At 44.7% G+C, this 27,264-nt stretch overlaps 1 protein-coding gene and 1 long non-coding RNA gene across 3 annotated transcripts in view; one reads left to right on the top strand and one right to left on the bottom strand.

Moving 5' to 3' along the window:
- The window catches only part of LOC142559786 (uncharacterized), a 120,668-nt gene that overhangs the window by 16,743 nt on the left and 76,661 nt on the right, over positions 1–27,264 (bottom strand). The window lies entirely within an intron of this gene.
- The window catches only part of LOC142559781 (RUN domain-containing protein 1), a 66,665-nt gene that overhangs the window by 17,910 nt on the left and 21,491 nt on the right, over positions 1–27,264 (top strand). For both annotated transcript variants that reach the window (XR_012823250.1, XM_075671423.1), the window contains exons 10-16: positions 15,884–16,014; positions 18,815–18,920; positions 19,641–19,736; positions 22,304–22,414; positions 22,503–22,595; positions 26,867–26,964; positions 27,106–27,200. Coding sequence is in view for 1 of the 2 variants with exons in the window: in XM_075671423.1 (XP_075527538.1) it covers positions 15,884–16,014; positions 18,815–18,920; positions 19,641–19,736; positions 22,304–22,414; positions 22,503–22,595; positions 26,867–26,964; positions 27,106–27,200 (730 nt within the window). In the remaining variant the exon portion in view is untranslated. The remainder of the gene's footprint in view (positions 1–15,883; positions 16,015–18,814; positions 18,921–19,640; positions 19,737–22,303; positions 22,415–22,502; positions 22,596–26,866; positions 26,965–27,105; positions 27,201–27,264) is intronic.

Below are 27,264 nucleotides of genomic sequence, written 5' to 3'. Positions count from 1 at the left end.
TAGTCAACCAAGGGAACAGGCTGGCTTCAGGAAGGGGTATTCTACAATGGATCACATCCATGTCATCAATCAGGTAATGGAGAAATCTGTGGAGTACAATAAGCCTCTCTACATGGCTTTCGTAGATTACGAAAAGGCATTTGATTCAGTAGAGATACCAGCAGTCATAGAGGCATTACATAATCAAGAAGTACAGAAGAAGAAGAAGAAGTAGTTTAATGATTGGAAAATGTAGGGAAGTTTGCCAGACAATGGAGCATCTGGCCTGCTACTCTATGTAAGGGTAGGGGAAAGCAAGATGGTCACAATGGGGGATGATAATGGGAGGATCGAGGTGAAGGAGACACTGCATAAATGTTATCACAAGCGCGAGTCCAGGCCTGTGTCGCCTAAGAAACGTGAAAGAGCACGCATTGTCTCTATCGTCTGCCAACTCTGTGGCCATGCGTATAGCAAGAGGTCCTGCGACAGTGGTCTATTGTATAAGTGTCTCAAGGTCGCTGCCATTGCCAGACTTTCGCGCACATACTCAGGGCACACCACGAGCACGTGGTCTATAGTCTCTACAACGCCACACACTGAACAGCTCGGGGAGTCTGTCCGTCCAATGATGTGCAAGTATTTGCACGTGAAGGCGACGCCTAATCACAGTTTGTGTATCAGGCATGTATGAGGGCATGAAATTCTGCACAGAACAGGAAATTGCATATTGGGATCCAGCCTTTTAAGATGCATGTGATGAGCGTCTGGCTGGGCCCAGTATCTTCTCGTCGCACTCCTCATTAATTCCGACAGGAGGCAGGTGATGTCCGGTCTGGAGAATGGCACTACAGTTCGCAGACCATTGCTGAGGGCGCGCCTTGCTGCAGCATCGGCCATCTCATTACCATTGAGTCCACAGTGTCCCGGGATCCATTGGAACACTATGCGGTGGTGTTTTTCTTGAGCGCATGAAAGTAGCTCGGTGATCTGCAGTGCCAGAACCTGATATGCGGTGTGGCGCAGGAAGCATTAAAATTTGCAGCATGAGTTGTGAGTCCGTGGAAATGCACCACTCTTGAGGTTTTTCCCTGCAGATGTGGCAAATCGCTTCCTGAATAGCCACAAGCTCTGCAGCGGTTGATGTAGAATTGTGATCTAGAATGAAACCTCAAGTCATCTGTTGGGCTGGTATCAACACAGCTGCTGTCGATGCCTTTGGTGACGCGGAGCCGACTGTGTAAACATGAACATATGTCTGGTATTCTGACCAGATGTATGCCAGAGCAAGTTGTTGTAGTCTGCTAATGGGAACCAATGATTTCTTTAGCATGCCGGGGACATGCACGCATACGGAAGGTCGAACCATCATCCACGGTGGTTTGACGGGGTGATATGGAAGGGCATAGCCTGATATTATGTGGGGTAGATGGCAGCGGAGTGTACTTGTGAAACTGCTGTCTGGCCGTTCATGTGGAACCGACGTCAATGAATGGCAATGGTGTCGTGTCAGTAAGCAAAAATATACACGAAGTGGTTCGTGGGACAGGTATACCGATAATGGGCATACGCGGGCTTCCTCAATTGTGCCTTTGTTGGAGGCACACCATGGCAAGCCGAGTAATATTTTGAGTGCCCGCTCTTGAACGCTCTCTAATGTCTGTAAGCAGGAAATGCTCACGTTTGAGAGTATCGAGAGGCTGTATCGAATATAGCCTACGAATAGAGACTGGTAAAGTCGTAGTAATGAGCCTTTCATGGGGCCCCATTTCATGCCTGCTATGAAGCGAAAAACATGGCAAAACAGATTAAGTTTTTGCTTCAACATATTAACATGCCTCGACCATGACAAACCATGGTCAATGATAATGCCTAAGAATCTGTGGTGGGAGACATAAGGTATTATAACACTGCTAATGGAGATCAGGTAGTGGAAGATGGATTTGCGCGTGAATGCAACCACAGCACATTTTTCAGCAGCTAAGAGCAAACCCTGGCGCCATATGTATCGTGAAGTAGATGACACAGCACATTGTAATTTTGCACGTAGTTGTGGGCGTGTTGTACCAGAAGCCCAGATGCAGATGTCATCTGCATATGCACTGATGTGTATGTGAGCTGGAAATTTGCTCACCAGGCCAGTCAGTGCCACATTAAATAATGCTGGGCTGAGAACTCCTCCCTGAGGAACTCCACGGCATACCTGATGACGATTAGTCTCTCCGTCAGGTGTGGACATGTAAACAAAACGGCCGCTGAGGTAGCTCACAATCCACAGGTAGAGCCGGCCGCCAATCCCCAAGTCATCTAGGGCATCGAGAATGGCTTCATGAAGGATGTTGTCATAGACCCCGTTGATGTCTAAGAAAACAGCGGTGACAAGTCGGCATCAACGTTTTTCATGTTCCACTGTCTTAACGAGGTCAATGACGCTGTCAATCGAAGAATGACGCTGCCAAAAACCGGTCATCATGTTCGGATAAAGATAATTTCTCTCCAGAAACCATTCGAGCCTCGCCAGGACCATTCATTCCATAACTTTTCAAACACAGCTGGCTAATGCAACTGGCCAGTATGAGGTAAGCTCATAAAGAGTCTTTCCAGGCTTCAAGAGAGCGACCAGGCGGCTGATCTTCCACTGCTCCGGAACAATACCGGAGACCCATGTGTCATTGTAATAATTGAGCAGCGCAGTGCAACCAGCCCTGCCAAGGTGAGAGAGAGACGAGTATGGGATATCTTGTCAGGGCCAGGGGCAGATGAATGCAGACACGACGCAAGAGCAGCCTCTAATTCAGGCATCGTAAAGAGCAAGTCGTGGTGGTCACTAGGGGAAGGTGACGCAAAAATTTCAAATTGGATTGAGGTTGGCTGAGTTGTGCCCACAATCATTTTGCAGAAGTCGTCTGCTACCTCTACACCAGTGCGGCGTTGGTAAAGGGCCAGAAGACTGAAAGGGTACCTTTCTTGTGGGGGAAAACGTAGGCTCCTGACTACATGCCAAATAAGTGACAGCGGCTTGCGAGGATCCAGTGATGAGCAGGACTTTCTCCAGCGCTTCCTTCCTAATTTCTCGAGATGGCGCTTTATTTGTCGTTGAGCACGGTGACAAAGGGCGAGATCGTACATAGATTTTGTCCTGTATTTCCTTTTAGTGTGCCGTCAGACTGCGCATAACCTCTCAAATTCCACATCGATAGGAGACCCCGGTGTAGGTGCACATAGGTTCCGTGTGGCCTCACCGAGGGCGAACGTGATCAAGTCTTCTGTTTGGGTTGGTGACTCGAGATCCGCACAGGAATTCTCCAAGAATGTCTTAAAAGTGGGCCAGTCTGTGCACTGCACATGAGACGAAGTGGTAGGTGCAAACCACTTCACTCAGATATACGTTGGTATGTGATCACTGCCATGTGTTTCCACATCACTGAACCAGCTAAAGGAGGACTGTAGTCGTGAGGAAACAAACGTCAGGTCCAAGCAGCTACTATAGGACGTTCCACACAGAAACGTAGGAGAGCCATTGTTAATATTGACGAAATCCTGGGAGTGCATAACGTCGAACAGGGCTTTGCCTCGGTTATTCATTACTGCACTTCCCCATTGGGGGTGATGAGCATTGAAATCGCTCACAATAAGATGAGGAGCTGCACAACTCTGGATTGCTGTGTGGAATATCTGGGTGGAATATAGCCGCCGAGTATCGAGAAGACCCGGCCTTTAAGCGTTCACGTCAAGCAAATGTAGTGGTTCGTGTTATGGGGCTGGAGGACATGGCGGTAGTGTGAAATATCTCAGTGTATGCGCACTAACACCTTGCTGGTTTCATCAGCTTCTCGAGACCACAGCAATATATATACAGAAAGGCGGAAAGCAGAAGGCATGTTGGGCTCACATATCACAATCACAGGGAAGTGATATTTCTGGACGCGCTGTCAGAAGTCACTCGGGCAACCACGCAGGCCTCGGGCATTCCACTGCATCACTACACTGCGATGTATGTGCATCGACATAGAGGAGGGGCTGTGTGGTAGCGCCATAACGAATTACTGCAGTGCCGCCAAGAGCAGCTCAATTGAGTCCAAAAACTGAACAACCCTTGCTGTTGGCGTATTGAGGCCTGAAAGCACAAGGAGTACAGAACGCTTACGTAAATACCTTCAAAAATATTTACAGAGGCTCTACAGCTGCCTTAATTCTACACAAGAAAAACATGAAGATACCTATAAATGAAGCGGTCAGACAGGGAGACACAATCTCTCTAATGCATGCTCTGTTTACTGCGTGCTTGGAAGAAGTATTCAAGCAATTAAACTGGGAAGGCTTAGGAGTAAGGATCGATGGCGAAAATCTCAGCAACCTTCGATTTGCCGATGACATTGTTCTATTCAGCAGCAATGCAGATTAGTTACAAAAAATGATTGAGGACCTTAACAGAAAGAGTGTAAGAGTGGGGTTGAAGATTAATATGCAGAATACAAAGATAATGATGAAAAGTTGGGCAAGGGAACAAGAGTTCAAGATCGCCAGTAAGCCTGTAGAGTCTGTGAAGGAGTATGTTTACCTAGGTCAATTAATCACAGGGAACCTTGATCATGAGAAGGAAATTCATAGAAGAATAAAAATGGGTTGGATTGCATTCGGCAGACATTGTCAGCTCCTGACTGGAAGCTTACCATTATCATTGAAAAGGAAGGTGTACAATCAGTGCATTTTACCAGTGCTGACATATGGAGCAGAGACTTGGAGATTGACAAAGAAGCTTGAGAAGAAGTCAAGGACCGCACAAAGAGTGATGGAACGGAGATTGCTAGGCATAACGTTAAGAGACAGAAAGAGAGCGGCTTGGATCAGAGGGGCAAACGGGAATAGACAATATTATTGCCTTCCAAATTAGCTTTGCCCCAATACAAGAATGTTATGCGGTGAAGCGTACCAAGCGACGAAAAGTGAGACTGTTATGGAACACAGCACATATTCCTTATTTTACACATGTACATGCACTGTCTACGAACGTACGAACGCCGAGATGCCTAGTAAGTTTTCTGGCAAGCCTTCTTAGATAGACCCCAGCTCTTTTGTTGGCTGTAAACATGCCCTTCACTTTCAGAGTTTTATCATTTTACCCCCTCTCGTTTCGCTAGCTTTCCCAAAACACAGATGATTTTTCTCCACTTTGTGGTGAACAGTGCTTGCACATGTGTACTAGGCCCCGTTAATGGCCTTATATAAGAGACACGCATGATGGCCGAAACGAAGACTCAAATCGCCATCAGAAACAGGTCAGAATGGATTCCAGTATTCTTATTAGGTGCCTAGGTGCTTGTACTGTGACTGGTGACGGTGCATGTGCGCCCACATAATTAAGAAGCATGTACTTAGTGAATGTCCCATTAGACACCCCGTTTCACTTTTTTGTCTCGCGCGTGCCTGCTTTCTCCTCTACGACCTTGGCGCCCAGCAGTAGGAGTGAAAGAAGTGCCCAGGGCTCACTGGTGCTCTGGGCCTCTTGATGTTATAGATTTTTTTTATGGTTTTGCCAGTTTAATAAATGCACTTTCATTAAGAATGAGGCAGAAGACGCTCACACGACCACCTGAACAAGATCAGCTATCTACTTCATTACTGAAGTACTATAGCGCCAAACAGACGACACAAGAAGAGACACGGACGAAGTTCTGCTGGAATATCTACTTCATTGCTCATGTTTAGACGACATGCTTTGGCAGCTTGGACCTGCCCCATTTCTGCGAGAGCTCAACACCTGAAGCCATCAACTCTGACAACAAGAACACTGAAGCCATTGAATGTCATATGAAGATGTGCCAGATGTCGAGTGAGCAGACTCCATCTAACAAGAGTTAGCAACAATTTTTCGTGGTCTCTTTAGTCTCTTATGTGCCACTTATGGCGTCACACAACCCGAACTCCCTATGTAGGCAGTTTTTTACAGAATATTGGAAGTATGACCCCTGGGCCAATCAACAAAGTCTGGATCAACTATTGAAAAGGCATCTTAGTGGTAGATACAAAAAGTCGAACTATAATAAAGAAGTTCAAGAGTATTCTGACATTAAAGGGTCCCTGAAACAGTTCGGACAAATTTTGTAGACGCGTAGGGTACAGCTTAAGTAGAGCATTCGCACCACAATTTAAGTGTAGCGTTACGTATTAATGGAGCTACAAGCGATTACAAGTTACCCTCCTCCCTAGACACGCTTTTCCTCCTCAACTCGTTCGCTGAGCCATCGCGGCTAAGCTCTGCCTTCACTGGTTCTGCGTCACGATGCGACGTCACGTCCACTTCTGGTTGTTTTGGAGCCCGCCCCGCCCGCGCCTCCGTGAAACCTCTCTGCTAGCCGCTTGGCCGTCGACCGCAAGCGAGAGCTATCGAAGCAGCGTACGTTGCGAGCATTCTGTTGCAGCACCGAACGTGTCTGGTATTCCGTTAACCACACACTAGCGGAACATTTCGACGGAACGGTGGAAGCATAAACTCAAGCTAATGAAGGAACTTTAGCGTAGACTTACGTGAGCTGCCTGATTGGTCTCCACGGTTCAACCACCCATTGGCGCAGAGCTTAACCAGCCAAAGAAAGAGCTAATATTGCTCTAACCAAGTGTAAAACATTTTAAACATTTACAAAAACGTGTTAACGATTACACTCCTGCAAAAAATTTACACCAGCAGCAAAGAAGAATACATTTTGTTACTGCTACTGTGTCTGGTTGAGCTCTATGCCACCAGGTGGCTGCACCATGCAGACCATTCACATTTGCGTTCTGTTCATGCCATGAAACGACACGCAAGGGGACACAGCCAGGCCCTGTCCCCTTTGCGCTTGCGTTTACCCTAATACAGGACTTGCGAAACACTATTGCATTAGTAATCTTCCGGTGTAAAGTGACGGCCGCAAACGCTCAAATCCTGGCGCCGATCGGATAGCGGCAGTCCGATGCGCTGCAGCCAGTCCGCTCGTCTACTGGCTTGCAGAGGGACATGATGTCGCAGCTTGACATATTGCCAGTCGCTACGTTTGCAGTCCACAACAAAACAAAGTTGAATAATAGCGCTCGCGAAAAGACAGACCGACACTAACAGCGGAGCTTTTGTCCAAAACGGAGCACGTTGTAACACAAGCAGACGACACTTGCTGTGTGCCGGAAGTGCTTAAGTGTACTGAAAAATTGTTTTTGTGCATCCCCTTTATGTTACTTTCTTTCTATGAAAACAAATTAACTAACATTTCAACTATTACGAACATCATTTGTTTACCATAAAGTTGGAAAAATTATCGATCACGCGCCCTGGTCAGCCAATCCCATAGCTCGCCCCACTGACGTCATATGGCTGATTTGTGTCATACGGGTAGGGGCGGCTTAAAATTCCGCCGTGCAATCTGCTGCGATCGGCAGTGATGTGCATTTTTAAAACCTTATAATAAATTACACGCTTTATGCAAAGCACTTAGATGCGTCAATTAATGATCAGAAGGACCTACTCTAACGACTCAGCATGTTTGTAGAAAATCGTTTCAGGGTCCCTTTAAGTGTATTTCCTATCTATTAATTACAGGAAGGAGTCAATGACTGGTGTAATTTCTGATGTCAACCTTGAAATCAAGTATGTGGGCCTCATCAATCTGCTGAGTTCATTGGTGCACATGCTTGAGGAACTCTCGGTGCATCAAAGTAGTATTTGCTTCGTCGACTTTGCCAGCGTCTATCAAAGTGGAGCACACGCGATACACCGCGTCTGACCATTCGTTCCATGGCCTCTGCAGTGTCGGAAGTGTCTCAAATAGGCCACGTAAATGCTGTGTGCAGAAATCAAGTGACCTGCCTGTGTTGCAGTGGGCAGCATAATACTGCCGACTTTGATGCACCTTCATTGAAATGTCCTAACTGTCCTGGCTCTCATGAAGGGATGTTGAAGCATTGCACAAAAATTCATGAAGTTCATATTCTCCAAAAAATGGCAAGAGACAAATGTTCCCAGATAGGCTGCTCAATCTGTTCACTGAGACAGACAACGCCGGGGTAAAGAAGTGCCACCCAGTGACTGCAGACGAACTGCAGTGCGGGTTGAGGCACAGGGGCCACAACAACCTCTGTCTGTGCCGGCATTGACGACAGCATCTGTGCCTACTGCAAATTCAGTGTCGCTGAGAGCACACGGTGAACATTCATTGCCCCTGGGTGGCACAGACATGAAGTGGCCTTTGCTGGCCTGTAGACCCATGGACACGTCCCCATGCCATAGTGTTCCTCTATGTCAAGGAGTGGATGCTGGGGGCTAGTAAAGCCGACCCTATAGAGAAGCAAGGAGCCGAAAAGAATGACAAGGAAAGCATTGAAAAAGTGCTGAAGCACCTGCTAGAATCAGTGCACATGATTCTTTGTGGTCTGCAGACTCTGGCTTCTGAAAGCGACGTGCATGCCCTTGCTGTACTGGAGCCGTTTATCGCTGCCCTTAAATATTTTGAAGTCCTTTCTTGGTACCTGTGCTGCCCACACAGGAGAAACCCACACACAAGCTTCTTCATTGCGCACTTTTGTGAAGTTTCACTTGGATTCGTGACTCAAGCCATGCTCTGGAAGGCGGATGACACTTCTGGATGACTGTTGGACATTGGTAATAACCATGAGAATGCTGAACTTGCCTGCATCGTTGTGCATCCTTCTTTTATGTCATTGTCACCCCTCCTCCAGCCTTTAAATCCCCGTTCCCCCTCCCACTGTGCCGAGTAGCAGGCTACAGCACACTAGCTCAGGTCGGCTTCTCAGACTTCCTGCAAATAACTTTCACCGCAATACTTTCACCGCAATAAATTGTGTATGCTCCATGGCATAACACGGCTGTGTTGCGGCAAAGCTGACCAGTCAAGTTCGAATTATTCAGCAAAGGCCAATTTTTTAGATCGAAATAATGGAAGTTTGGGCTGTAATGTTTGTGGTTCGGCATGAAATAGAAGGTAGCTGGCCCATGCCATCAAGTTGTTGAATGGAAGGACTGCTTCTCAGCGAGAACGAGGAATATGGGATTTATTTACAGTATCTACATGAGAATGTTACCATTCATCAGTCTAACATGACTGAAAGAGGAATGCACACAGAAGAGCCGACAACGGCTGCTTATAAGCACTCTGTCCTCCCTAGATCCCTAGGTGAGAGAAAACTGCCATTCGACCAAACGCAGCATCCAAAGTCATCGTAGCTGACCCGCCTTTGAGGGGGAGGGCTTACGCACCCACTTCCACACAGGTTGCACTGACCACCCCAAGGTGAGTGGACACCCGTGGAGTGGACACCAGTGGGTTCTTGCAGACACGGTGCTTGACCCGAGCAGGTGCCTCTTTATCCCAGAGTCGACGCCACAGACAATGGCCACCGCATTTGTCCATTCTAAGCTGCGTGAGACGGCACCGCAAAGCATCTCATTCCAGGAATTCCCCTGCTCCAATCAGACCTTGATGTGAATGCGTACACACTAACAATACTTGCTCCGCCGACCACGTCCAGACATCTCGGCGCCGTCCCTCGGTTGACGTGGCGCATTCTTGTCTTCACAAAGCAGGTCGTCACCGCAGACCTGCTGGCGTTGAAGGGCTGTTGACTCTCACATTGTAGTCCTCACTAAGTGAGTCGTCGCAGCAGACATGGTGGCGCCTTTCCGTCGTGGTTCCCCGAAGATCGCCAGCCTCCGCAGGGCCCACAGAAACAGGGCCCACAAAAATGTATGGGCGCTTGCCATGTTCCTTTCGTTGGGATCAAATTAACCTAAAAATCGAATTAGTCGGAGTGGAATATATGAAAGTCTACTGTATTGCCCTAAGTTAACGGAAATAATTTGTCTTCAGCGGCGCCCAGCACTGCTTAAACAGTGCTGGGTACTCGGAGCGGTGCAGGAATCAAAGGGGCTCTCGCACCAAGGGCAGAAAATACAGAAAGTGAAAGCACTATCACATCGCTGCAGGAGAATGGCTCCCCATGACATGCCGCTTTCCCGCAGCTATGCTGCACGCTCTTGCAATAACTCATGAGAGCTAGGGCAATTTCTGTCTGCTTGGGCCTCCGATAGGTGCAGCTCAGTGTAGTGCGACGCTGCGCGAGCACTACGCATTGCTCTTCAGCTTAGCGTTCGGAAAAGGAGCAGCACAAGGTACACACTCGCCATATAGGTGCGAAGCACTGCAGACGAACAATGCCCAAAACAGGGACTGGTAGACGAGAGGGAAAACTCATACATACCCTATGCGGTAGGCAGTGCAAAGCACCACTGCTACAGACTGCTCAGTGAAAAAAGCCACCCCCAACTAAAGATGCTCAATTAATTTTTTATTCAATTAATGATTAATCATTCATCATTTTTGCCTTTTTTGGAATAATTGCTTTCGATGCAGGGTTTTTTATCGATTAATTTATTAACCGAATCTTTTGCCAGGTATATACAGAAAGGTTAAGACACAGTTACCTGCTTTTGCAGGACCCTATTCCAATGTTTGAGAGGTAGAACAAAGTTTGAAACACAAGTGTATAAACGATTGATAAAAAGGACTATCTTTGAATTGTTAAGTACTAGATATAGTTTGTACTAGGGGCTTTTGAATATATAAACAATACATGTTATAAAGTAGCACTTAGTGCAGAAATAAATAAGATACATGGCACCAGTGAATCTCTGTGCAGTATAGTTAAACAGTACAGTCAAAGTTTTACAACTGCTCTGGCAGTTGTCAAAGTATGCGTAAGCATTGTGCCACTTGCTCATCTCCATGTAGCCCAGTGTCATTATCAATGTTATGAAACTTGGTCTGACCAGGAAAACAACAGTGCTGAGGCGATACGATATGCTTCGAACGGTGACGAACGATGAATTGATGACGCAAGCAAACTACTTTAGGTGGCGGCGCCAGGTGCACTGATGATGTTTCAATCATGATAAGCCATTACTGCTCTTTAGCACCTTATCCATCCACGTCGAACCATGATCAAGCACGATCAACCGTACTCCAGCAGTGGCTGTGTTTGGCATGGCCACACAGGCCCTATCTTGAAAGCGATCCGCGATGGGGACAGAGTACGCCGAGTGCCGATAGCTTCGTGTGTGCTGTGTCATTACTGCTTAGTTCACACTGAAGTGAGAGGCAGCACGAAGATTAATTCGCTCGCTGTTGCTGCCACACTTTTCATTTTACGTGATGGACGGACAGGCTTTCTCGTTGGGTAGGCATAGAAATGCTTATGCATTTAAGGATGACAAAAGTGAAATGTGAAGTCCAGCTAAAATATGCAAGAAATTGCAATATGCACAGGGAAAAAGAAAATTACTGGTTTAGGATATTAAACTACATGCTCTTTTCTACAGAGTGAAGGAATGTTTATTGTCTGGGATCTTTGGGTGAAACCGATACATTCTTTTAATGGCCATAAAACCAGCATCTGAGAATAGATGCCCAGGCGCTATATATTTCTGGAATCGACATGAACTCCATCATTATGTTAAATAGATGCTCCAAACTTGCGCACTTGCTGTGTCATTGCTCATGTGATGCCACTCCTGTCAAACTCTCAAAAATGATTAATGGAAGAGGCCTAATCAATTAAGTCTAATAAATGACAGGTGGACATTGGTAAAGATCAGTAATTTTGTGGGATACATATAATCCATAAATCATTCGTTGATAAACTGTCAACAGAACAGGTGAATGCCCACACAAAGGCATCGAGGTGCACTTCTATCCCTACAACCTTTATCTTGGACATAACATATCTCTTTGATCCCCAAGATGCAGGCAGGAGAGATTTACACTTTATTGCAACAGCATGCACTTGTCATGCATCAGTACAGTCCCTGTCTACAGCTTGCAAATCAGGTTATCTCTTATTTTTTCTGATAAAAAGCTTGTCAGCATGAAAAAATTGAGAGCCTGTGTGCACCATCTCTCACGACGACATTAGAGCACTAGGATCAAGCATACTGCATTGTACTGTTATGTTTTTAATGGATTAGCATTCTTTGGGTATTTCACACACTTCTCAGGGGCTATTTATCTGTCTGTGTTGTTTGTTTGTTTGTTTTCCCACCTACCAGGGTCAGTGAGTAGTTCATGGTTCATGGGTAGCACATTGGAGTGCTCTACTGAGGTAACAGGGTTTGAAACCAACCATCGGACCAACTTCGATCACAGAGTATGTGGCATCGCATACGTGCCGCTTTTCAACAAACTTCTTGCATACCGACATGGGTCACCATAGACGTGGGGCTGTATAGTACCACTGTTTGAAGAAACTCTTTAACACCAACTTGGAGCACTGGTTATTCACCACTTGGTCTGTGCTGGTCTTGAATGAACCTCTTTGATGCCTAGTTTGGTCACAGGGCCAGTAGGTATGTGCTGCTTTTCAATGAATATCTTTGACGCCAATTTGGTTAATGAGGTAAGTGCCACTGAGAATGTGCTTCCCTACAATGACAGAAAAGATGTGATAAATTTCTCAAGCCCATGTCGCAAGGGTTCCTCAAGGACAGCAACCCAATGCACTTGCAGGCTGTGCCACAAATGCTCTGTGTGTGTACCACTTTTCGATGAACACCTTTTATGCCAACGCTTTAGCGAGCTGCACCATGAATGCAACGAGTACATGCCACTCTTCAATGAACTTTTCATGAACATGGGTCACTGAGTATGTGCCACTGAGTGCGTGAGAAGCGAGGGAACAATTCTTAGCGTTCGCAGGCACCGGCACATCACGCTTGTCTCGGAAGCCATGTGTGGACTTCTTGGCAGCACCACTAGATGGTGCAGTGTGTCCAGAAAGAAGCACAAGAGAGGATCCCAGTCATCACATGATGCGTTTCTTAGCATTCATGAGCACTGGCATGCCATGCATTTCGCAAGTCATGCGTAGGCTTCGCAGCGGCGGCGCTAGATGGTGCAGGGTGTTCTTATGTAAGTGCGAAATGGCAGTCCCATTACAGTACATGCCTCATACGTAACTTGTTTTGATGGTGGCAATACCTTGAGTCACTATATTGATTCAGTACTAATGCATTACCGTCAGCAGCCATCGTAAGATAGGTTCTGCCGCAATGTTTCATCTCCCACAGCTGGAACAAAAACAAAGCCCCTTGAGCCCAAACCAAACATGTATTTCTTACTAGCCAATGGCCTGTTAATGATTTTACAGGCTCATCTCGAGTGTATGTGTTTTGTATGCCACATTTAAGATGAGCACAAAGGGACGTTTAATGCCTCTTCATGTTGAAACTTCACATTTACAGAAGTATACTGATTATTTGGGAAGCTAAACAGAAATACTCTGAGTGTTCATTTTATCAGGAAAATAACCTCAATGGAATTCATCTTGAAAGTGGTGCACTGCCTTTGGTTAACTTATGTACACCCCTGCAATTTTTTAATATCTTGCGAGCGTTGACCAGAAAGCCGATCAGTGCCATGCAACAGAGCACATCCACGAAAGGGTCAAGAGTACATGCTTGCATGCGAAGCGCAGTATAGTGAAAATTCCCTCGGCTGCTTTGTTCTGCTAGGCAGAATCACCCCATGTGTTTTCTGCTGCATTATTGGTTCCTTTTTTTTCCCCCATGTTTATGAACGTCTTACACAGCCACGTGGAGAGTGTGAGCATTGAGGAAGCTGAAACACACCCACAGGCGTTGCTGTTTGTATGTTATTAAAGTAGATCATGTGCCTGACTAGATAAGAAATGTAACTATATTGCTATATAAATAAGGCGTGATCGCAGCATCATGTAATAAATAATCCCTTGACCACCTGTATCAGCAGTGACTTTTGTGCTGGGTATGACATGCCTCCTCATGTGCCAAATGAAATCAGAGAGGCTGCAATAAATATATCACTGCAGAGTGTATCCTACAGAGAGATTGTAAACACATTGGATATAACTGAAGCCATTGTTAACAGAATTCTGCAGAAGTTCGGAGATGAGGGATGCATTGGTGATGCAGCAAGAAATAGTGTCTGCAAGACTACTGAAGAAGAGGATGCTGCTTTGGTTGCATTTGCTGATGCTAATCCTTGCTGTTGCTGATGCTAATCATTTCACGATAGCTGTTCAGGCAGGAGATGTGGTCGGCCTCGACATCAGCACAGGACTGGTGTGACAGTGGCTTTTCAAAGCAGGTTTCAGGAACCAAAGGGCTGCCAAGACGTCGCTCCTTTCCAGTGACACAATAGCAAAGAGACTCACGTTCGCTCAAGTGCATCTTCACTGGACTGTAGATAACTGGTGAAATGTTTTCCCTGATGAGTCCACGTATTGCACCCAGTGGAGCCGAAAGCAGGTCTACTGACCAGACCTCTTGAGGTGCGTATTATTTCCAAGTTTTTATTAAGCTTATATCCATGTGTTTTTGTTCATCCTTCTTACTGTAATTGTATAGTGATCCATCTCTAAAACAGCATGCACGCAGACATTTGTCGAAAAATGCTTCTATGTTTTATCTAAGTGATTGCTTTGATATTTTTCAGGTGCGACCCCCTCTGCTATGTTCAGCAAGTAAGGGCCAGTGGGCGCAAGAGCGTGAACATTTAGGGCGTGATAACCGAGGAGGGCCTTGGTTGAGGAATGGACGTGCAGTGAAGCTTACATAGAAGTCATCAATCAGGGCCTCCTTTCCTGTGTGCTAGACAGCAATCCTTTTCCAGCCGGCTACTACTGGCTTTAGCAAAACTTGTCAGCCATGCACTCGTGCACCATGCAAGCTCATCTGGAAGATCTTTGTGTAATGACATTAAATTGGCCGCCATTAAGAGCAAATATGAATATTCTTGAAAACATTTGGGGCATAATGAAGCTCAACCTGTCAAAGATGCTGCTCCACCATACAATTGTGACGATTTGCGTGCTGTGATTGAAGAACAGTGGGAGACTGAAAAATGGACACCGACATCATTCCAGCACCTTTCTGCTGCCACACCGTCTTGCTGAGGTCGTCCAATCTGCCAGGGGCTTTTTTTCGTATTGAGTGATCATACAGATACACGGAAGGAAACATTCCCATTTTTTTTAAAGTTCATTAAACAGCAGAATAAAGGTGTGTTTGTCATGACGGCAACTTGTCTTCATCAATGCGTCATCATGGCCGCACGCATGAGAAGACAGTAGAAAAAGCAAAATCTGATATTTTCAAATCCGCAGATCAATTGCGGTGCCTTAATACATCTATAATTTCATTCTCCACGAAAACAGCAAGCATAAGTAAATAAATTAATAAAATAGAACGACACAAAATAGGTACGCGGTAAAACAAAAATAAATGAAGGCAAGCATGCCTAGCTGTGGGCATGTGTCGACTTCTCAATGTTCACATGTACCTTGTGTCTTTAAGCAATGATCTGTGAAAAGTGCCCACAAGAAAAAAGAAAAAAAAAAACTGAGCCCACAGCACAGCAGAGAGCACAGGTGACAATTCTATCTACCAGAACAGTGCAGCCGAGAGAACTTGCAGTGGGCTGCACTTTGCGCACACAGGCATGCTCTTGAACATTTCACCAATGTGCTGCATTGCATGGCGCTGATCAGCTTTCTGGCTGAAGCTTGCGTGATACTATTAAAAAATTACGAGGGTGTACATGTGGAATTGTAGGTAACTCAGCACAGTTGTTTGAGTTTTATGTGCAGTGTAATGTAACAGTCCTGTTAGATATACTTCAAATTCCATTTCTCACATGATAATGTATGAAGAAGTAACTCAAGAAGTTCCATGACCTTGTAGAAAAGACCTCAGAGTGGAGTCAGACTGTAAATGACACATGCAACTCCTTTCTCATGTTTTTGTAAAGTGTAGAGTTGCCTGAATTATGTGTCGTCAATCCTTGTGACCCATGCTGGAAATTTCTCCTTCACTGCTCCTTTGCAGGAGGCCCAAAACAAGATCTTGCGGCGCATGCTAGCACTGCTACACATGTTTGCGTTGACCCAGTTTGGCTGCGGGCGACGAAACTTCCAGAGAAATATTATGAAGCGGACGCCAAAGGGAAATCATTGGGGGTGAGTGTAGATGTGACGACATAACAAGCACTTTTTGCGAGTGCAGTGAATGCTTGCAAAAAACTCCCCTCACAGGCTACATCCTGGCCTCAATGTGGAGAACCGGCCTATAAAAATTGCTGGTTATACAATGGCCATATTCTTGGATTATCACTTCTGAAGATACAATTACTTTTGCTAGATTTCGTGTGACTAGTGCACGATGCATCTGTGACCACAGTCGATGGCATATTTCGCACAGTGCCAAGCATACTGTCATAGAGCAGTGCCAGAAATGTTGTTGCTTGTGGATGCTGATGTGTCCTGTACTACTCATACAGAATCCCTGAAGAATAATATTAGGTGCGAAAATGATCGTCCAAGAATATGGCCTCAGCAGTTCCAGCTCTTAACAAGACAGCGACAAATTTAACCAGAAACAATGCATATGAACTTCGTTGCATGCTTAATGAACTTAAATATAATGAAAGTCTTGATGTAACAAAGTATTAATAACTTTTTTTGTCCATAGAACACAATGTATTTTGGACCCCAGTATAACGAAGTGTGCTTGTACACGATTTCAATATAACAAAATTTCACTGCCACCGCAAAGGAATACTGAGAATAAATGGTAAATTTTGTGGCTGCAGATGGCCATATAATTGAATCAGAAGCGGCTACTTGTGATTGCACCTCGCAAATTGTGCGCTGCGCGACCATGTAAGAGGCGGAGCAGCATCATTTTTTGTATAACGTCATAGTGCGATTAGATCCTGTTGTGCCCCTCGTGCTTTATGCTTTGGATGCAAGTGAAAGCATGAGAGGGTGAACCAAAAAGGATGGGGGCTTGATGAGTGCAGTCTTCGAGTGCTAGCTAGAAAGGGAAGGAAGCAAGCTCACAGTAACGCGATCAAGCACAAGCTAGGGGAGTGTAGAGAGGAAGTGGGAGGGCAGGCTGGTGGGCGTACACTTTTCTACCATGGCCGTGGCTGTGCATTCATCGCTGTCAGTGCAGTTGAGCATGTACGCAGCCCCTGCACCCTGCCTTAGAGATAATCTTCTGTGAGTTAACGGGTGGGTGTGCCGAGGTGGCATGTCATGTGTGCTGCCCCATGTTTAACACTGGAGGTTGTGTAATCTAGAATTTCTAAGATGCGTTGGGGGTGGAGTTGACGGCAAAGCGTGGCTGACATCGATTCATATTGCCGATGTGAAGATATTGTAGACATGGTATGAAGCATATTTTTCATTGCCAACTCTCAAGTTCAACAAAATCGTTTTTTTTTTTCCATTCGAATTTGTTTTTTCCGATTGCCTGATAATTCGGAAAATTTTGCAGCCCCTTCCATGTAAGAAAAATTAAACGGCGACTGTACTTGTTTGCATAAAAGATTGAATTTCAATATAATGAACTTTTAATATAGCGAAGCTAATTGCCTATTTTACCAACTTTGTTATATCAAGGTTTAACTATATAAGAAGTTTCCTCCGAAGCAATCCATATGGTACCAAAAACATGAATATGTTTAGTTGGCTAGGTCTATGATGCACTTTTCTATACAGCATGCTTGTAAAGGAGCCCTGAACCACCCCTCGGATTTAGCGAAAAAATATTCTGCGGATGACATACACGGCTGACATCGGACATCGTATGATTGCCATAGAGACAAGTGCAAAAGTAAATGCAATGCAAAAATTTGCCAGTCACGAGAAAATACAGCCCTGCGTAGCTATCTTGTACACTGCAGCAAATGCATGAGGCACTTGTGGAGGCATCGTGAACTCAACCGTAAGATGAGGGATAGCCTATGAGTTTGGCATGTTGTAGGCACGAAAATTGATAGTACTGGCATCTACATGACTATCCAAAATCAAATTTGAACTGCCACGATGACGTTCAGTAGGTGGAGCATTGTGGGCACCGTCCCACTCCGCCGTAGCCTTCGCAGTGCAAGGCATTGAAGAAGGACCGGAAGCATTGTGAAGGTGATCACTGGCGATCTTTGATTACCAATAACTCTGCTTCTGCTGAATGCATTCAAGTACTTTTTGCTCCAAAGTATTTCTGAAATAGTCTATTTTAACTTCAAATAAATTTCTCGACTTCAATAAAAAGTGTTTCAGGGCTCCTTTTATTTCATCAGACGATATTCCTTCAGACTCTTGATGACATCTGTAGAAAGGTAATCTATGCTATAGCAATGACAGAAAGCACCCATTATTAAAAATTTGTATTTCTGTTAGTTTGTGGTATTTGTCTGCACAATCATTACTATTGCAACTGTCTAAAGACAGTTATGGCCCCTTGAACATTGTAGATATAAAAGGAAGACATTTCTTCAAAAGGTACTGTTGTAAGCATGGGGGGCATAGATATTTGTGCACCTACTTTGATAGCAGTGTCTCCCAATCCATGATCACAAGTACATAACCTTTCTACTGAAAGCTGTACTCTTGGAAACAGAGGAAGTGGCTCACACTAACACAAAAAGATTCATTAATCTGCTTGTGTGTGTTACTGCATTGGTGGTTGTGTGTGCACATGCTTGCTCTTCTATGAACCAGAAGAGTCAGTGAAACATCATTTGGTAGTAGCTGCATTATCTTCTTTTCCTTTCTATGTTAACCCTTCACTTAGTAATATTGTATCATGAGTACAGCTGTGTCCCTCCCTCAAGCTAACAGCACAAATGTTGCAGTGACTATTGTAGCTGGCCATGTTGTGCTTTCCGTGTAAATTGCTCAATTCCGTGCTTGTATCTGCAGCCAATATGTACAAGGCTTGAAATGTTGTGACAGTCTGATTTTCTGTGTCCAGAGATCTGCGAGCATGTCTCGAGCTGGCTATCAACCAGGTCCTCGAGCTGGTGGGAAAGCAGGAGTCGCAATGTGTGGACAGCGACTACACCAGTGATTCTGAAGATGTGAGCATGAAGTGAAAAGATTTGTATGATTATTGAAACCCTGGTGGCTGTATGTTTCATTTCAAACTAGTTATAGTTACCTAGTCTACGTGAACTTTATTGGGGCCTATTGTCTCTTTGCGGGTGTATACAGTATGTCATAGATTGCACTTTGTACATGTATGTGTTTGTGTATTCATTCAACAAAAGTTGCAAGTGAGTTGATGCTCCCACAGGGGCTTCTCCTTCCCCCCTCCTCGCTCTCACGTGTTGTCCAAGATATGCTGCAAATTCCCTCTAGGAAATGAGATCGTATTTGATTGCTAGACCCGCAGCTTGTTTGTCACAATAATTGCTGCGTTCACAGTTATTGCCAGTCTGTGGCTTTGCTACGAGCAAAAATTTCAGGGTGACATTCTGGTTTAGCCCAAATGCTCTACCCTTGGCAGTAAAGTTTAAACATGTAGAAGCCTCTGCATGTTGTGCAAGCAACATGTATAGCAGCATCTTGAATTTGGTTCTGTGCCGACTATCCAGTGCCTGAAGCGGCTTGTTCTAGTGAAACGTACTACATGTAACCTACACATTTAGGGACCTAGCAAACTGCTGAGTGGCTGTCTTCACACTTGAAATTTTGTGAACACTGGCTTGCAAGTTTTAGTTGAGCTGTGGGAGCACATCTTGAGTGAGTGTCTGCATTGTGGTGAGAAAACAGCTGCTCTGTATTGTGCGATTGTGCAGGCACCTGCTGTGCTGTGTAACGAGAAACTGACTAGTGCTGTCAGAAAAGATCTGGCCACTGCCCTGCGTGACTTGATGCAGCATGGATTAATGGAGGTGAGTGAAACTTTGTCACAACTGCCTTCCACTCCTAACAAGTTAGCTATGAAGGTAGCAAATGTTGCTTAAATACAAGAGCCAGTTATACACGACTCCTTTAGCTAAACCACTGGCTCATCTATGCTAAAAGTTTACACAGATGCAACATTTCATGGAACAGGCAGTTTGGTGCAATATTTGCCTGTTTTGTACGGAACCGATCAGGAATATGCATTATAGTGGCAATGACAGAAAAAATAATTTTAATGTCGGTGCACTAGAATGGTGGTCATTTTTCAGAATCTCAGCGTATGTCCTCTTTTAGTGTTACAGTGGGAGATGGCTCTCCAATCTTGTTTTGTCAAAGGTGGCCGCTTTTGTCTGGTGTTACCGTAAATGGTGCATATGTTTGACTTATTCTTTACGAAACAGGCAAATAATGCACTATAGCATAGCTTTGTTGTTGTTGGTAGATGTGATGCGTGAAGCCGATGCAGACCGGGATCTTAAGTGTTGTTGCCTGGATCGAGATGGAGTTCTGGAGTGGGAACGGCTCCCCCTTGACGGTGTACGGGAGCGTGGCCTGGTTCTGGGGCCGGCTTATATATAGGTGGCTTGGCTGGTTGCTCGTCGTTCCCCAATACGCTTGCGGATGACTTACAGGGTTTTATAATGAGCGGCACAGCTTTTGTCCGTGGTGAGATGGGGACCACCACAGAGGGAGCACTTAACGTTACAGTTGTGGTTGGCAGGGGGGTTACGGACACCGCAGCCTCGGCATATCTTGTTGTTTGGGTAGGGACAAACGTCCATGCGGTGTCCAAGGTGGCCACACTGGCAACAAATGTCAATTTGCTTCCAATAAAGCAAACATGGGAGTAAAGTGTAGCTGTAGCGGACTTGATAAGGCACATCCAGTCAGTCAAAAGCGATGATCACTGTTGTAGTAGAGGCAATGCGCTTGGCTGCCTAGGTTGTCAAGTTTCGGGCAGTGACAATTTTGTTGTGGATCTGCTGGGAGGTCTCAGTGAGTCGGATCCCACAGATGACTCCCTTCGTTGTGTGCTCAGCTGCGGTTTCGCAGGCGTTCACCTCGTGGGTGACCCCGTTCACTTGGATTGAGCAGATGCGAGCGTACCGGTCTGCATGGTCTGGGCGTGGTGTGCTGACGACAACAATGTTTTGTTGCGTATTCGGGCAGAATACGCTTCTAAGCTTTCTTCGTCCGTGAGTTTGGCTGCTTGGAGAATGGCTGCAGTCACCACGGGACTGCCGATTTTGGCTATATGAAGGGCGCCTTTGGGGCGGATGACAATCTTGATATCCTCCGTCAGAAGCGGTGGCATGCACGCCGCCTTCAAAACTTGAGCTTTAACGGGCTGCCTCGCCTGAGAGCAGGGCCGGTTACTTGGAGCTTGAGATGATTCAGTGGTCGGGGTCTAATTGTCCGTGCCGCGTTTTGAGCGGCGGGATCAGGCAGTGAGCCAGCCAGACTGGGCGGTCACTTCTTGCGGCGAAATATCCTGGCCGGCGACCTGGATATCCATAGCGAAGGCGGAGGTGTGGGCTCACACTGGTGGGAGATGTAAATGGTGCGCGCCGAGGCGCGACAAGCCGTCGAGACGCAGCCAGCACAGTCGGAGGCCTAACGACCGGCGAGTTGGGCCTAACGACCGGCGAGTTGGGCTTAACGCGGCGGCGACGTGGCGAGTGGACGAAAGCAACCTGAGAATCCTTGAATTTGCTGTCGAACGTTCTGTCAAAGCCCTGTATGTAGAGCTGATACAGATTGTATTTGGAATTAAAAGAAATAGACATATAATGCCAAATTTTCATTGGTAAAGCAACGTGTCTTGTGCCATCTATATTGAATTAAATTTTCACAAGTCTTGCTGTACATTGTGCTCGTAAGTGAGCATGATTAATATCTTTCGGCCTCTTGCTTGCTCATTTGTGCACCATTGAAATTTCTGAGGCTAGCAAACTTTAGCCTTATGTGATAAAGCCAAGCAATGTTAGCTCATTACTTCATTATTTGTTTGAATTTGAATTGTTTCTTTCTTGTTTTTCCACCAAATTTTGCTCTAGTGACTGCACCAGACTGCTCTATGATACTGTTCATACCAAACTAAGAGTGGGCAACACATTCATTCTAAATGCTTGAGCTTAATGGCTTATGACACTGTGATCTGTCTTGTGATTCAATGATTGATATGGCAAGCCATAGAGTCTATGCATTTAAATGTAGACTACTTGGAACAAAAGACTTATGTAAATTGTCAGCCATTTCCATACCTGACTCAAGATGCAAATGTGATTATTTAATAAATGTGCATAGGGGATATCATGTTCCTTTCTATAAATGTCAAACAAGTGTCATCAGGCAGATTTACTGCCTACAATTAGGCAGTAAATCTGAGATATTTTTGCCGATATCAGCGTGTGATGGATGTATTCCTTTCATGATAACAGGTACAATTAAAGTATCTGTGTTGGATGTGAATTAATTATAATGAGGTTTGACTGTATTCAGAGTTGTCATGAGTGCATTATGTTTTCTTGTCTTGCTTATTTGTTAATTTCAGATTGGCCAGAGCAGCAGCCTTGTGCCCCTGGGCTGCTTCACCTTGCGGTCTGCAAGCGCACCCTCGCTGCTGCATGCGTGGGACCTCATCCTCAAGTATTACGAGATCAAAGTGAGCTTTGCGCCGTGTCCAATTATCGTGTGCACATGCTGTGACAAACAGCAAGCTGACTGGCATATTTCTTTCTTTAATGTGCCAGAATGGTGCGCAATACAATGCTTCACCAGCGCGCAAGTTGTCGGAAAGTTTCAACTTGGACATTGTTGCCTCGACAATGGAGACACCAAAGCATGTGAGCTGCTCTGTCTTTTTCTCTGTGTCATCATCTCTAACCTGCCCAATACATTGTAAATGTATATGCGCTTCAGTCACTATGTGCACATTTGTGCACACAGCTTGTTTTTGTCAGTTTTGTACAATGGTGGCAAGGAAAAAGCCACGTGTGGCTGCCGCGGGCAGGATTTGATCCCGTGGGCTCGTGCTTAGCAGAGCAACACCATAGCCGCTAAGCCACCGTGGAGGGTCATTAGGAGAATTAACGAAATACTTTAGGTGCACATAAGAAACCCCAGTTCAACATTAATCTGGTCTCCCGTGCGGTTGCTCAAGGGCTATAATACATTGGCTAATATAAATTGGCTAATATACATGGGCTAATATAAATTGAACGTCATGCACACTCTATGTGGCCTTATTTCACTTCAGTTTGCTGTGTATTGCTGCTGTACACAGTAATCTTGCTGAAGATATAATGTTTGATGGCACGTTCGATGTGCCCTGCTTCATCAGCGATGGCAAAAGAATACCGTGTCAAAACAGCGTACTCAATAGGATGGGTGAAACAGAGAAGACTATACACTGACTATCAACTGATTTTTTATTCATAGTCAAGAAAAGGAAAGGAAAGGAAAAGCGGTGAAAAATAAATAATGAAAGAGCAGGTTATACTTCTACATTTTCCTGCTCTTGGTCTGTTTTCAGTTAAATACTGTTAAATCATCTTTTCCTCTTCTTCCGGCCAGCCGACCGAGTCATATATAGTATTGTGCCTTTTGTGTTGTGTGACTCCGAATAAAAAATAAATTTATTGCCAGAGCATTGACCTGTCTGTTTCACCCATCTCATTGTCTGCATTGTTTCGCCATGGTGAACTTAAACTAACTAGCCCAGCTTAGAACTCTTGGGCGAAGGAAGTTTTTTTCGTGTCTTGCAGCAATTACAACAAATTATTATCTTGTGTGCATGGTGATTAATTTTTTTTAACAAAGAGACACAACATTACTGACTGTACAATGAACTGATATTTAATTACTCTAACTATGAGGACTCACTAGAAGATGCACAAAGCATCATCCTACTACCTTGAGTTTCATTCAGTAGAGTCTGCAGCACCTTGAAATAAGATCATGTAGTTTTGACAAATTTATTGATAGTCCACCATAATTTGTGGCTGCAGGAAATATGTGTACAGTACAAGTTATAGCTTCATGCATGGAATAGCCGCTCTTTGCAGAGTGTTGAGTACACTGTAAATGTGTTCTTCTTTTAGCAGACTTTTTTTTTTATAATGCACAACATACAGATGTGTCTGACGTAACTTGAGGCTGTCTTTAGAGAAGCAATTACAATCCACTAGAAAGGTGTTGAGGATTAAGAATAGATGCAAAGAATCTCTTAGTTCTCTTATTTTACACCTCAACCCCCTTCTACTCATGCACCAGCTCGCCCTACAGCAGGTGTTACTAAGTTAAAATCCACATTCATGAAATGTGCACAGTATTCCTTACTGTGTGCCTTGTGTAACTCGAAAGTTTTGTGTAATACATAACTGCACAGCTAATTAGCAAACGTTTTAAGTATTAATTTTTGGTAATGGGCTTGTATGTGAAAGTTGGATTGTTATCGAAAACACGATTGCTGGATGGTGGTGTGCAGACCATTAAATTTTTACACATCTGAGATACTTCCAGTGCTTGGGGAAAAAGAAGAAACACCTTAGAAGAACACAGAAAAGATGACAGAACAGGAAGAAGGTTGGATTGTTTGTTTGCTTGTGTTGTATAATAATACTTGGACATCAAAGTGGGAATATTAAAAGATAAAAACTACCTCTTTATCATAAACAGTGGCATAGCCAGAAATTTGTTTGAGGGAGGGGGAAGGGCTCTTTGGTGACAACTACCAGTCCTCCCCTGCCTTCACATCTCTCTCTCTCTCTCTCTCCACACACACACACACACATATATTACGCACACACACACTGTTATATGTGGAGGTTGTACAGTACGCAAAGACAACTACAGCTCCCCGGACAAGATTGCTTTAACAACAAGGATGCGTGTGTTTACGTTGCTGAAACGACAGTTTGCTTAACTTCTGACAAAAGCTTTTCATTGCTAAGGCCTGCAGCCACTTTGCGTTTCTTTGTGCGATCATCCTTATGCTACTTTTAAAAATGCTGATATTAAAAAAAACTACAATTTATTTTACAAATTGATGTATTTATATAATGTATGTTGATGCCCTAGCTGGCACACAACTTGCAAAACCAACAGCACTATAAACAAGGCCAAAAAATAAACGAGACGGCGCACTATCATGTGTCTTCTCATTTGCTGGCCAGACTTGTTGCAGCCGAGGTAACAGTGGAGATAACTTTTGTTTTCCAGCCAGATCCTTTAGTGAGTGGTCTGGCCATGGCCTATTTTGCAAGTCTCCTATCACTCAATCATGCTTTCGGCATTGTGGGCATGCTATATTATTCTATATTTAAAAATACAGGAATAAAGCTTCGCGCTAGAACTTCGATAGTATCATAACTATGATGTAAGTTTCACTCACTTTCTCGGTGATTTGCTGTCCGATTTGTTTGAAGAGATGTTTGGAAGAAACTTGTGATCATGGTATTGTAGTCATCATGCGACGCATATTGTTATTTGATCACAGTCGGGAATTGATGAGGCAGGCAGTCCGAAGCAGAGCTGCTTCCCGTCTAGAAGCCTTTTTGAAAATTACGGCATCCGTAGTTCACAGTAAAATAAGGCCGGTAGCTCCAAGAGATTTGAAAGTGTTGTGTCTCCTGACACTCATCTATTCTGAAAATTGCCGAGGCGTTTAATTAGAATCTGCTTCTTCGCAGCAAGCAGGTTGTGTTACAATGGGTAGGTGAGCCTCGGCTAGGCGACTCGCCATGACTGTCGGGGAATGACGAGACACTCTATCCCTATGTCCATAATTATCCATCAACTTCGTTCTTCATGCCTTTTATGCCCCCCCACCCCACTTCCTCTCATCCATCATCCTACTACCCATTTTAATGTTCTTTTCCATTAGCCACTGTTGCACTCTTCAACATTCACCAGGTTGTTAAATGGCATGGCGGCTCCTAGTGTTCCTATATTTCTTTTTCTGCGTGGACTTCAAGGCCATTCACGTACCTGCCCTCCCACCCATTTGTTGTGGTGGTTTCTTAGCTTCCCTGGCACAGTACCCCCAGTCCTTGATATATTTTGCAGTGCAAAAATCAACGTTTTGTAGGTCTTTCTTTCTTGTTTCATTTCTTTGCCCTGTTTTCATTTTTATCACCATGTACAAGCTAGCCTAACAAGCTCTTCTCAAGTTTATTAACACAGTGAGAGTCAGAGACAAGGGAAAGAAAAATAGAAAAGAAAAGGAGGGCAAGTGCTTATTACGCATTTCCTAGACAAGCAAGTGGCAATATTTTCGGAATGTTTTTCTTCCGTGCAGCGTGGTCGATGACTTGGTCAAGTACTAGAAATGAGAAGCTCTTCAACGACACAATGGCCTGGTGGGGAGCAACAATGCCCCCTAGTTTTTATGCACGCGTTCATCCCACCTTTCTCTGTATGCGGAATTTTTAATGCTGACTCTTCTCAGCAGTTATGGTTAACATGAACCGGAATGAGGTAGAGGTGCGCTATGAGTGAGGCCGCAATGTTCTGTGCATGGAAGAGGGGATAGCTCTGATGACGACCCCCTCTTCGCACTGCTACTAGCCCTCGCCTTGCTTTCACATTCAAACCTTCCCTTGCATCCATGTCGCTCTTTCGGAGCCCACCTCCTGAAACTTTCTGTTCTGTGGGAAAGGGAGGGAGGAAGGGAGGGAGGGGGGGTTTCATAAAAAATTTAGGGGGGGGGTCAATCCCTCCCCACCCCTGGCTACACCAATGCTAATAAGTAAAAGAAGAATGTACTTCAGCCAATGCAAGGTCACTGGACGAACATTGGGCTGGTTACATGCAATTTTTTTAATGCTGACCTACATCAAATTGCCTACATTACCAGCTGCTTTCTGCGCAGTATCTATGTTAGCTTCTTGCTATCACCAGAGATTCCTGGAATCAGTATTTTCGTTAGTGTGTTTTGCTATTTGTTATAAAATCAGTTGTTCTAATGCATTTGCTTTCTTTCATACTTAAATATGTCTATTGAATATTTACCAAATGTGGAAAAACATTGCAGATTTTTGTGTCATCTGTTAAACCTGACAGTCTGTGTTGTGAATTTACAGGGTGTGTTAATTTAATTGTGACATTTATGCAGGCTTTGCTGACAGCAGTTCACAGTATCATATCAAGTCATACACCACTGAAGCGCAGCTATGATTCTCACTTCAAGGCATTTGTGTGTGCAGCCCTCAAGTAAGCACTGTTTTGACACTACATTTCTGGCACAGGGTTTTAAATATGCAGAAAAATGTGTGTTCTTTCTCATTTGAAATCTTGACATGAGAAAAGAAGACTACAGTGAAACAGTAAACCTTCTGTCCGATTGCCTTACAGCGAAAAGCGGCTAGTTGCCTGGCTAAAATTACTTTTCAAGTGCATACCACTTGTTGAACGCTATTATGTTCATTGGAGCTATGTGCGGAAAACAGGTGAGTTTAATTTCAATCAGGATTGTTCTGGCACATCTTACTAGAAAGAATGTTTTAAAGCTTA

This window comes from Dermacentor variabilis, chromosome 10, assembly GCF_050947875.1.
Source record: "Dermacentor variabilis isolate Ectoservices chromosome 10, ASM5094787v1, whole genome shotgun sequence".
Classification (NCBI taxonomy): Eukaryota; Metazoa; Arthropoda; class Arachnida; order Ixodida; family Ixodidae; genus Dermacentor; species Dermacentor variabilis.
This window is presented reverse-complemented; position numbering and strand designations above follow the sequence as displayed.